The sequence below is a fragment of the Homarus americanus genome, unplaced genomic scaffold, assembly GCF_018991925.1.
Source record: "Homarus americanus isolate GMGI-L3 unplaced genomic scaffold, GMGI_Hamer_2.0 scaffold45698, whole genome shotgun sequence".
Lineage (NCBI taxonomy): Eukaryota > Metazoa > Arthropoda > Malacostraca > Decapoda > Nephropidae > Homarus > Homarus americanus.
This window is the reverse complement of record NW_024735554.1, coordinates 7,878,162-7,892,000: the sequence shown is the minus strand read 5'-3', so window position 1 is coordinate 7,892,000 and position 13,839 is coordinate 7,878,162. Positions and strand designations below refer to the sequence as shown.

Genomic DNA, 13,839 nt, shown 5'->3' with positions numbered 1-13,839 from the left:
GAACAGGCACACATTTCCGCCCAGCTCAAAACTTTTGCCTTCAAGACTTGACATTTCTAAGTCTGAAGAGTAATGTGAACCTTACCATGGACAGCTGGAAACGAATAACTAATAATAATAATAATAATAATAATAATAATAATAATAATAATAATAATAATAATAATAATAATAACACTAATAATAATAATCAGTTACATTTTAATGTGCCTTTAAGAAATGCCAATGTTATTATTATTATTATTATTATTATTATTATTATTATTATTATTATATTAATTAGCAGATTAAGGTATACGAAGATGCAGAGTTTCGCCTCAAATGATAAATAATTCCCCCGACTTTTTCATGATCTGCAAAATCTTATCCATCATATTTTCTACGGCTTCCCCTTGAACAAATCCTTGTACCTTAGTTTTAAGAAATTTTATATTTGAGGGACTTGAACACACCTCGGTGAACTAAAAGAAGGATTTCAACAACTTTTACACTTTGACCGAGTGGAAAAGTTGTTGGCTGAGGCAACAGGTTATTGACCCTTAAATGTAATGCATTTAAGCTCTTTTTGCAACTTGACGCGTGGGATAATTACCACACTTTTCCTGCTCTACGCTTGAAGAAATCAAGAATATTTTCCCGTCTTCAAGTGAAAAAAAAATATCAATGTCTTCCAGCTTTACGCATAGAACACAATAACATCCCTTTCATAACAATAATATATTTTATTTGTCTATTTTATATTTTTCACAACTACAACTTACTTTCTGTGACGTCATGTATATAAAACATACACCTGAAACAATGTAATGTATGTCATCACTACAAGAATTATTTAGTAATTTCTCTTTAAATAAGGAAATCGGGTTTTTTTATTAGATAATTCATTGGGTAACAGGTAATATACAAGTACTGTCTAGAGACAACACACCTGATTCTGTTAACGTCATTTTTAGACAATCAATTTGTCAGCAATCTATATAAAGCAGTCAAGGAACCTTTACCATACAACATATATTTTGCGTTCTACATTTTCCAACAGATAAATTGATTCATTTTATTTTTCAACTCCTCTTTGGTTTCGTGTTATGCGCCTGACACAACTTCCCTCACGATACACCTTTGACAATTGAATAACTTCACATATAAAAGGTAGACAACAATCACTGCAATATTCACCGAGTCTTACTTTTACCTCAAGTGTTTCGATTTGTCACTGGCACGTTGTTATTGGCAAAATATACAAGGTTTCCCGATCAAACGTCACGCATTGAAAAAGTATCTATTCTTGTTCGTAAGTAAGTGTGTGTGTGTGTGTGTGTGTGTGTGTGTGTATAGATCGGACGCGCACAAACATTGGACATTGGATAGGTGGGTTACAGAGGCGTTCTTATTTTTTTTGTTGCTCTCCCCAGTTATTATTAATAAAAATAAACTCTTTTTTCATTCCAGCTTGATATTTTGTGAGTATAGTTAACTGGGTTTTATTCACATACCACCGAGATAATATTTGTATTACAGTGAACGCTACTGTACACACTACACCTCTAACACCTGCTCCAACATATAACGTCCAACATATAAATTGTGTAAACAAAAAATATTCATAAAAAATTATGGTATTTCGACTGGTAACCTTATATATTTCCGCCTGTATACACAAGTTCAGAAATAAAAGCAGACACACTCAATACCTATATCAATATGCACCAAATCCCTTTTTTCACTCACACACACACACACACACACACACACACACACTAACAACAATGGATGCTTCGTTTACGCGAATGGCCGGCTCTAGGGCCACCTAGGCGTGAATTTGTTTCAGGTGTAGAAGCTGTCGCCAACACAAACAACTACACCATAAGTTAACGAGTTGCATGACCCAGTGTCAAAGAATAGTCCGAGAACCCTGGACAACTTGCCAACTGCACTGGCTAACCATTACCCCGGAACACGATCCACAATTCGATTAACATCCAGGTCCCCAATTGCTGATGGCTAGACAGAGTAAATTAGCGTAAGGAAACTTGCCCATAGTTTCACCCTGCCCAGAGATCGAACCCGGGTCCGCTCTCTTGCGAGGCGAGCACACACACACACACACACACACACACACACACGCGCGCGCGCGCGCGCACGCACACACACACACACACACACACACACACACACACAACTTGGTATGATAAAAATATAACGCCATTAGAGAATAAGGAGATCACTAAGACATGAAGTGGTCATGATTTCTCTCAGGAAATGATCTTACCACAATATGTTTTTCTCAGTGATATCGATATTTTATAATCTTATTAACTCAACTATTTTTGCCGTATTCCTACTGCCGGCTGTCTATTTCCTCTTTTTATCTTTCCTTTCATCTTTCCACCAGTAAATGTGGTATTGAGAGAAGTTTAAAGAAAGACTAATTCTTTTCTGGGATAAGTTTCCTCTCTCTCTCTCTGGCTACACTATGTCGCTCCTCCCTTTGCGCTTTACACCAGATCTCTATATTATATGTAATTAATATCTCTTGTTTTTCTCTGATAATTTTTTCCCAAACTTAGTCCATTTATTAATAATTTTGGACTGCGGATGTGGATACAATATGTTTTGCAGTTAGAGAAACTTTTTAAAAAAAATAAAATGCCACGTTTCAAACTGAGACTCTACCCGGGGGATTATTCTCGTTCCAGCATAACTCTTAATTTTTGGCCAAAGTTCCCAACTCAAATTTTACTCTTATTGTAGACGCCTGGTATACTGTAGGTGTTCCATGGGTGATACACACTGAGAATATCGTGTATTGCAGTACTCGTGTCGGAAATTGCATCACCTATTCCCTAGAATAGAGTTTTTACTCGACTCCACCCAACTGAATTTGAACTGTGTGTGCACAAATTAGGAAATTGGAGTTATACATTAAAAATGCTCTGACTCAGATGTGAACTTGGTTTGTTGTGGTAGGTATTGGTTGTAGATGTTGATGGGAGAGATGGACACAGTACCCGTAATGTCATATTATTTTGAGGAGTCTATCTACTCGAAAACGGCCGAGTTAAAGACCCCTTGGTGTTGAGACAGATAATCCTGATTTGATGAATGACTACTCTCTCTCTCTCTCTCTCTCTCTCTCTCTCTCTCTCTCTCTCTCTCTCTTAGTATGACGTGATAGTATTTTCCTTTTCCTCTGAACTTGTTTTCTAATTAACGCCTCAACCACATTCAACTTCTACATCCTTTTCTCTTCATGGCAGTGATTTATGTGTGCTGTCAAACGTGTACATTGTTGCCAGTACATTGCTACTACAAATACTATACACTGCCACAAGTAGGCCTACACTGCCACACATACAATGTCATATGTACACTACAACTTGTAAATTGCAACCTTAATTACTCATTTACGTCTTGCGATCTTACGGCAGTTCCATCCACATTGTTACCAAATTCATTTACTCTCCACATGCTACGTCACAAGAACGTAATGTCATTGTAATAAACAATTTGCATGTTCAGTTCACATCGCACCCACGCACGTGCACTAACACCATGAAAATTTACCTTATATTCTCCTCCACAGCGCACTGACGCAGGCGCACTCCAGCAATGATATAATTCACCTACTTTTCTCCTTCACAGCACACCGGCGCATGCGCACTGTTACCAACTACTTCCTCATGAACCTGAGCGCAGCGGATCTCTTCATGTCTGTCCTCAACTGCATGTTCAACTTTATCTACATGTTGCACAGGTGAGTAGACAGGTATTCAACTCTGTTCACCTTTCAAAACTATTAACACGTTACACACGTGACCAAACAGGCGTCCATGTTGCAGTTAAGAAAGTATGTATTCAACTTACAAAGATATGTGGGTATGTGTTCAACTGTATCTATACAACAAGTGGGTATACAGCTGTGTTTTTTGCAATAATATAACCAAGAACGGGTATATTTTGTTCTTGATTACAGTTTATTACTATAACAGATATGTCTATCTTAGTACAGTACATTCACCTGTTGGGTTTAAGCTTTCGCTACTTTTAATGTTTTTTCTTTGTATGATTAAAATGAAGCAAATGTTAATAATTAACAGCTCAACGGTTTGTTTGTTCAAGGTTTATATTTTTCTTTCAATGTACTTAGTGATTTATTTATCTCTCTATTGTCATGTTGACTGTGAGTATTTTTTCGATACCATCGTATTTATGTTCTAGGTCTGATGATGCAAAGAGATTTGTCGAAATGTTACCAAATAAATGTATAAATGTTGTTGTTTATCTATACGTTGGTACTGTTATTCCTCCTTCGTGTGTATATATATATATATATATATATATATATATATATATATATATATATATATATATATATATATATATATATATATATATATATATATTCAAAGGCTTATTCTCTTATTTCTAGTCACAAATATAAAATTTTTCTCGTCCCCTAAAAACAGAAATATGATTTAATAATTACAAGCACGATACAAAGCACTAGTGTCAGGAATTAATAGATCACCAAAGCAATAGTACTGAAAATTCAATTAGTTTTAATCCTTTGATTTTCATATTGGAAAAAATATATATTTAATGACCAAATACACTTTTCTGGTGCTTGATTTTTCTCTTTTTATCGGCAAGAGGATTCTTGGTCAGACAACCACAAAGAACAAAAATTTATCTTCCGCCAACACATAATTTTGGGGTCAATACTGTATGGAAAACTAAATTTATCTCGGTTAAAGTTCGAGGACATTGCTTCTCGTCAACAAACCTTCCAAGACAGAAAGCAAATGTTGAGCACCTCAAAGGACCATAATGGTATCTTTGAGTCGACATTCCAGTTGGCTGCGATTGAAAGACATCACTCAGAATAGGAAGGCTGTCTCGACTATTTCCCAGCACCGCCACTGTTGCAAGACACATAAAATAGAAATCCCAATTCCCTGACAACTAAATCAAACTCGAGTTTTAATAAAAGTTGCATGATTTTTTTGTGGGGTGATGGGGGGAGAAGATGGAGATGAGACAACACTCGAAAACGTCAATAGTTATTCCTTGTATTTTTATTCACCCTTTTATCTTATATTCACCATAGTCTTGTTCAGCTGCATTGTGAGTATTCTATTTCGTATGATATTTTTGCCATGATTATTTGTCAATTAATAAAAGGTTAAAGCATTTAGTTATTATTATTATTATTATTATTATTATTATTATTATTATTATTATTATTATTATTATTATTATTATTATTATTATTATTATTATTGCAGTATTGCACAACTATGTCAAGGTATATCTACTGACGTTTGTATGCCAGTGGAAACTATCTCGTAATTGTCCCAACAACTCCTAAACGTAGAACTATTGGACTCAACAGCGGCGTACTGATTGAGCTGGACCGGTCAGTATTTCCTGTATTTCATATAATATTTTTTTTTAAGATTTATTAAAATTGAAAGTAAATGTTGCAAAAATTAAATTATGGTGGAAGACGGCGTCTGACGGCTTTTGTGATAATCGAGTTTTACTTTTGCTAGAATCCCAACAAGATTAGCAAAAATGTTGTTATATTTCAATCTCGGTTGGAGGACGACATCTAAAGATCAAAATAAGATAATTAAAGTTGTGTTTTATGTTATATATTTTGTATTTAATGTAGATATAACTTTTTTTAAATGCTTTCAAGACTTAAATGAATCTTGAAATTCCACACAAATTTTGGCAATTACATTTATAGTAATGAGTTTGTATTGTTGTAAATAAACAGTTAACGCCAGAATAATTTATCCTCTCATGAAATAAAAAATATTGAAATTAAAAGTTCGATAAAGGCAAATGAATCATTGGTGGAGGCTGGTCGTCGTCTCTTAAATGAAAAGATTATTGAATATAACTTTTGATTTAGTTTATACTTAAATGTATCGAGAGGCTTCTTATTTTTGAAGCCACATCGCGGTAATTCCAGAGGCCATAGTATTAAACTACTCACGATAGACCCACAACCGAGAAGCTTTAAATCCCCTTGCACACACTAAACTGAAACATAATTGCCAAGGTGTAGAACAGGATTACTGAACAGGTGGTTACGTCTGCGTCGTGTGGACCTTCGACAAAGGACTTGATAAATACGAGGCAGGTCAGTGACAATTGCAACTGTACAAACCTTATTTTTTATTGACTTTTTTCGAAAACGGCAATTTTTTTATAGAAGTGGAAATCAACGCGTTTTACAAATTTAATATAACCAGAATCACAGCAACAACAAATTACCATTGGAAAATTAGATATGCATTATTAGAATTGAAAAATTAATTTAATCATTCCGAATCATTACGACAAGTAATTAGCATAATTACAACTTTGGACCCTAAATTCTTAAGAGGAGCTCTAGCCAGGGACGTCGATAGCGCTCCTCTCTCTCCCACTACCTCCTTGACAAACACTTTATTGTGGTACGGTGACAATAGAATAGTTTAACATTATTGCCTCTCCTCTCACCTCTGACAATATCACACACACACACACACACACAAAGATTTAATCTGTAATAAACAATAACTTAAGAGTGTTAGGCTGTAGTGATCTTCTGATTCGATACTTTCCGGTCGAGGAAAAGACTGAAACGTTAAGTTTCGCTTTACCAACTGAAGTGATTCTCTACTTTACCAACATAGTTTGTTCTTCACGCACTTCTACCACAGAAGACATACACAACAATGAATATACGTTCATTATAACAGTAGTAATGATAAAAGATCATTATTTCACTTGTTGGTTAGTATTGTTACCTTATGACAGGTTTCTTGGGGTTATAAAGATGACTTTCCTTTATGAAACATCGAAAAAATAATTTCAAATAAAGATTGGAAATAAATGCTCGTTGGAATTTTTAACTGATGGTACGCGCGAGAAACGAAAATTGTCTCAACTCTAGTGGTGGAATATATGATGATGATGGTGGTGATTGTAGTGTTTATGGTGGCAATGGTGATGGTGGTGGTATTGGCTTAGGTGATAATGCTGGTGGCTGTGGTGGTGATGTCTTTGGTGGTGGTACTGCTGGCTGTGTTAGCTTTGGTGGTGGTACTGCTGGCTGTGTTAGCGTTTGGTAGTGGTGGTGGTGGCTGTGGTGATAATGGCTTTGGTGGTGGCTGTGGTGTTAATGGCTTTGGTGGTGCTATGTGGCAAAGCAGCAAATATTTATAAATAATTATATAGTTAAAATTAAAAACAAACATCCAATTATCTATTCAAATGTACTGACATAAGATTATTCAGATTAAGAGAAGAGAACATGAGAGGTAATAGACCTGAGGCATTTGAATACTAATATTAAAATGCTTTCTATCTTGTGTTATATTTACTAATACTTCAGGGCATTATGAATATGTATATGCCATAATGTAACATGCTTAAGATATAAACAACAGTGATTATGGCTTAAAGGAATATTACGTAAGAACATCAAGGTAACGAGCATGAAGTTGTGTGTACAGAGTTGTCCCTTTAGTTTTCATTGCATCGAACTAAATAGAGAACAAGAAAAACTCACAAATATATGCTCATATAATTTACCATCCGTTCTGTTCATTGACAAGGATGATCAGTACTGTTTTGTTATGAATTACATCGAATAAACCTACGACTTGTTATCTTAAACTACGCTAGCCTTTAGTTATTATTTTATTTTCTATATAAATAACACATTTTCATGATATATTAATCGTCTCATGAATATTTAAACTTCTCACTGAGCCATTAGCTTGTACTCCTTTGTTGATTACCTTACTTATACATTATAGATCAAATTAGCTCTCAGTCACACAAACTTACTTTCAGGATATCAGTTTCAACAGGTAATTTCATTTTGTCCAGCTTCAAAACAAGTATGAAATAAGCTCAAAGAATGATACACTATAATCCAGTTAAACACACATTTACTCATTAAAAAATTTGAAAGGTCAATTTTCAGTGGCTGGCCTCAATAATGTGAATTAAACTTGAACATATTTTATGGATGTAAATTGGATGTGATTTACTCTGGCTTCCATACCAGGTAAGCTGCCTCGTCCTACACAATGCTTACATAGAAACCCCAATAAAGTTATAAAATTAAAATCCGGTGTAATAAAAAGACTAAATGGCCTCTGTAGGAATATCAAACATTACTTTACTGACGCTCACTCAAATGATCAGACTCGCCATTTTGATGTCATCTGATATAATTGAATATTGTTTCTAACTTCATAATGATCGTATATACTCAAATTTTAAGCTCATGACTCCACCTACGAAAGAGAAGGAAAGAGAGTGCGAGTGAGATAAATTGGTTACAAAAACTAAGCCATTTTTTGCATACCTGAAAAGTAGGTATCCTTGATATTAATTTTAGGAGCTACTCTCTCTCTCTCTCTCTCTCTCTCTCTCATACACTAATTATCTTTCTAAGTGTTTATGTCCCTCATCACTGGAGCCTCAGTGAGCCAGTATGACAGTAGTGTGCCATTGGATAATGTCATTGTACACTCTCAAGCTGAGAGATACTGCCCGGTGTAGTGAGAGAGTGAGAGAGAAAAGTGTTAGTAATAAAGAGAAAGAGAAAATGTAGCAGGGTGAAATAAAGAGATAAAAACTGTCAGAGAAAGAGACAGACAGACAGATAAAAAGAAAGAGAGAGGGGAAGAGAAAGTGTGTTAAAAACAAAGATAAAAGACAGAGAAAAGTGTATCCGAAAGAGAGAAAAAGAGAGTGAAATGAAGTTAATTAGAAAGAAAAATCTTGAGAGAAAGTTGTAGGGAAAAAGCAAGAGATGTACATACATTTCGTTGAGCCGTCCACGAACAAACCAGAGATGCCTTAACTTACAGATTAAAACATAATAATTTTACACACCCACACACACGACCGTCTACCACCGTGTTGTGGATAGACATCATCCTTGGCGACCCAGCCCAGGAGCAGCCAGGAAGGACCCACCCTCCTTTCTCCTCCCCTCAAACCCCCCCCCCCTTCCCACTAGGAAATCAGTGCAAGGATTGTTGATCAACATACCACAAGTGAGAGGTTCAACACGAAAAGATTGGAATCAAGTGTTGGCAGGGGAAACACCATTAAGATACCAGACATACGAGGGGCGGAGGAAGACGGCATCCTGTACCTATTAACACCGAAGTGCTAAGTCCTGGACCCTTGTGAGAACAACATCGCCGCTACCGTGAGGGGGCCGACGATACCGCGTAAACAGGGACCGACCAGCTGTACAACACCACAGCTGCGTCAGGGATGCCGACAACTCCCTGTGATCGTCCCGCTGTACAACACCACAGCTGCGTCAGGGATAAGACCAGCTCCTCTCCAGCCAGTTTTAAGTATTAATCCCATGTTTCCTCCTCTTCTTGACCTGAAAGCTTATTTCAAATCAGCCACTATCTATTATCTCCTTATGTAATTTACTTCATTTCTGTTCATTGTGTATTTTCAGCCCATTACTCACATCAAATCAACTTTGTGAAGCTTAATGCACAATTATGTTTGACGCCTGTAAATAATACTTTTTTAGGAACGATTTCGCTTTGAGTAGCTGTAACGTTGAGGTTAGACGTGATTTATTGTGTTGGGGATAATATCGTCATATTTATTTTTGGTTAGGAAGATATGTATATAATATTAAACCCGAGACATAGTATATTAAGTCATCACGGTCCCTGGAGATAATACTGAGAAATGTGATTCGTCCGTTCGCCCATTTTTCGTCACGTTCTTCTGGTGTTTTGTTTCAAAGCAATAATTAAAAAATCCTCAGGTTTTTATGTTCCTCGTAAATGTGGGTGTTCCTGAGAGACGGCTAGAATAACACCACCAACCAAATGATGACTACCTGTCGGGGTAGATGTTTGACATGGTGAGAGAGAGAAAAAGAGGAAGAGCGGGAGAGTTAGAGGGAAAAGCTGAGTGACCGAGTTTACACAGGGTGTTCCGTTAATACCTTCCATAAATCAGGGGGTATATTCCTGAGACATAAATAAAGATAAATTACCAAATGACCATATTGTCAATTCTCAATAGTTTCAAAGTTACAGCACATGACAGGTTTTGGTGGGAATGTGGTGAATCCTACGATTACCTGACATAAATCCCCTTGACTGCTACCTGTGGGATAACATAAAAAGCAAGGTATATGTTACAGAGGTTCGCAAACCGAGAGGAATTGTGGTGCCGTGTACAGGACAGTGTGACAAACATTTGCAACACTCCTAGGGTCTTTGAACGTGTGCGACACTCACTAGTGCGACGGGCTGAGCCCTACATTGAGCAAGAGAGGCTGAACTTGAACATTTCCTCTAAATGTTAATACCAATACAAATCATGTGGCATTATTATTGTTAATAAACGTCACTCGCACAGTGTATTGGGTGTTTCATATACACCCCATATAGGTTTCATCACATTACAACCAAACCTGTCATGTGCTGTAACTCTGAAACTATTGAGAATTGACAGTTTGATCATTTAGTAATTTTTCTTTATTTATGTCTGAGGAATAGACTCCCTGATTTATGAAAGGTATTTAATATATATATATATATATATATATATATATATATATATATATATATATATATATATATATATATATATATATATATATATATATATATATATATAACACTTTGACTGATTAATTGATTACTATATCAATGGCGCTCTAAATAGGGTTGCGGTAACCAGGTGGATACACCTCTTGCTTTCTGTCTCAAGGATCGCTGTTACTCCTCGTCCACCCAGCCGGGGAAGTGAAGGCGGTTAAGGACAGAGCCTCCCTTGTCTCAAGAGTGTTTTATCCACACAGTCCCTAATAGGCCTACAGGAGCTACTTTCACTCTTCATCAGTCAATAGAAGTTACAGGATCAAAAGGGTCTATTATTCATCCCCTCGTGTGTGAACAACACCAATTACCTTAATTGTTCACTTTTGATAAAAGGTTCAAGATGGAAGTAAAAATGTATAATGTTTTAGCAAGAGGAAGGTTGACGGTTATTACATAAAAGGTGTTAACACGAGAATTTAAAGATGATAAAGAAGGGAAAAGAACCAGGAAGCATAAGATGAACAAGTAAAAAACAAGTTGCATTAAAAAGGAGAATCAAAAACAAGATGAAAACCAAATAAATTCTCACAGTCACGGGTTATGTAAAAAGGCAAGTTTCTTCTCGTTTATAAATATGGACATAATGTTTTCACTCGGGTACTTAATGTGACCACTCTACTCTCCCAGCGCCTTGTATTGATATAAATGGGAAAAGTCATTTGCAATTGACACACTTTGATCGTCTGGGAAGGCTGGCACTTCTCTGTAGGGAAACTTTAAATTAAACTTGAATACAATAATTCTTCACGTTAAACCTGAGTCAGGATTTTAAATTGATTTTCTTTACTTACACTCAGTTAATCACATCGTGGTTTATTTCTCAATGTTTCATGGTCTTTTTAATATTCTTCTGTGGGGTAGACGAATTCTTTTTGCGAGTTTCCCGATCTGAATCTAGTTTTTTTGGGTCAGAGTGCAGTCAAATCTAGTCCTTTCATCGCTCGATCCAGATAACAAGATTTTCAATCAAGCATAGAGGAAACCAAAACAAACTAAAATTCTCCAGAAGAAAAACGAAAAAGTATTCCCGGGACACAATAGGGTTCTTAAAATTCATTTATATGCACACACACATGCATATACAGGGCGTTTCCAAAGTCTGTGTGTGTGTTTTTAAAATTGAATTACTTTGTATACACATAATAAAAACAATCTGAAAATGGTTTAAAAAAAACACATATTTAATGACTCTTTAGCACATTTCCTGTAAGCATTTTTAGTTTTCAACATAACCATCTCCATGCTTGTTACAGGACCAATAAGGTAAACACGGAAGGATAATCCCCCAAACAATGTTATATTAGTGATGTTTTTCATGCTTTCAATGTCTCTACCTATTAGATTTTTAATTCTCCTCTCTTTCTTTTTCCTTTGTTTAAATTCTAATTAAAAATGTATTTGTATCCAGTAATCAAGTAGAGTCAATATCAGCAATTATAGTAAAAGTTTATGAGATTTGCTTTTCCTGTCATTTATATATTGTTTCTCTCAAATGTATCTTTTTCTCTTTGTTTCTCTAGTTTATGGATCATTTCTTTTTCTCACTCATTCCATTTTTCTCAATTTCTCTTTCGCTCTCGTATTTTTCCTTTCTCTCTTTCGCTTTCATTCTTTCTCTTTTTGGTTTCTTTCATCATGTTTTTCTTCTGATCATTTTCTAATTCTTCTTTTCTCTTTCTTTTTCTTATTTCCCATTCTCTCTTTCAATCTTTCACTTACAATTTTTTTCTTCCGCTTTCCTTAACTAACATTCCAGAGCAAAATAATATTATATTTATATTTTTTCTTCATCTTCCAGCATAAGAAGAACTGTTTTTCCCACAGTATTTAAAATTAAAAGTATCTAACACGTACATGAATCTATCACATAGTGGTACACTACGCATACAGTGAACGAAAATAGAAAGGTGTGAAAACCATTAACCAGGTGTAAAAAAATACAGACATTCTCATTTTTTTAACAGCAGCACAAAATATATGGACAGGTGGAAAAGGACCAGCATACATACGACCAGAAAGTGAAAATTCGTGAATACCTGACCCAGGCTGAATCGTTTCGGCGAGTGATATATAAAATTAATAATGTAATATATCATGGGTTTATAATATATATACATATATTTATATATATATATATATATATATATATATATATATATATATATATATATATATATATATATATATATATATATATATATATATATATAATTTTTTTTTCTGGAAGAATATGGTATTATCTCCCTCTCCATATCTTTTATTTCCGCCCTACCTGTGTTTATAAAATGCTCTGTCATCATTATCTTCAACTCTGTTTTATTATTTTTAGTCTTCAGGCAACTGTGTTCTCGTTATCTCTTGGCATTTTAGAGAATGATTACACTATTTTTATCGACATAAATATTGAGGGAAAATATTATCGATACTTACGGTCACGTTAGGGCAGATTTTCGCAGTGATATTAAACAAATCAATGATAACTTTTTCTTGTATTCTGGGAACACGAAGGTCAATGACGGAGTTACAAGCATGTAACAGAATTAGCATATAAATAATAGCGAGTTGTGAAAACATGGTTTTTGTTAACGTTTTGTCGTGGGATGAGATTGGGTACCCATGTTTTCTCATCAGTTCGATAACACGAAAAAATAGCTGTGGATTTTACGTTCTGTATATAGACATAATTACAACAAAATCTCAGACCAGTTCGAGAATCACCAAGGCGGGTGATCTACCAATCCTTTAATGACAACCTTGTTCATATAAAATCAATAACCCAAGACTTAATGTCTTTACCGAAGACAAAACTATAAAAATGTCCTAATCAACATAACTAATTATTTACACACACACACACACATATATATATATATATATATATATATATATATATATATATATATATATATATATATATATATATATATATATATATATATATATATATATATATATATATAGCGCAAAGAGAAATGAGACAAGAATAAGTATTCATAATTGTGTTTTACTTGCCGTAACACCTAATATAAAGTCATCAGAAATTATCAACTTCAAAGTGCTTCTGATATATCCCATGAATAAATACCCCCCTCCCCCTCTCTCTCTCTGGTTATTTCGTCCGCAATTTCCCATTCTCTCTTTTTTTCCTTGGATCTATTCCGTCTGTTTTAATGGA

The 13,839-nt window shown here is 34.9% G+C and overlaps 1 protein-coding gene across 2 annotated transcripts in view; it reads left to right on the top strand.

The window, feature by feature from the left end:
* LOC121871475 (tachykinin-like peptides receptor 86C) overlaps nucleotides 1-13,839 on the top strand; it is a 64,698-nt gene that overhangs the window by 14,729 nt on the left and 36,130 nt on the right. For both annotated transcript variants that reach the window (XM_042373824.1, XM_042373823.1), the window contains exon 2: nucleotides 3,643-3,754. In XM_042373824.1, coding sequence (XP_042229758.1) covers nucleotides 3,643-3,754 — 112 coding nt within the window. The remainder of the gene's footprint in view (nucleotides 1-3,642; nucleotides 3,755-13,839) is intronic.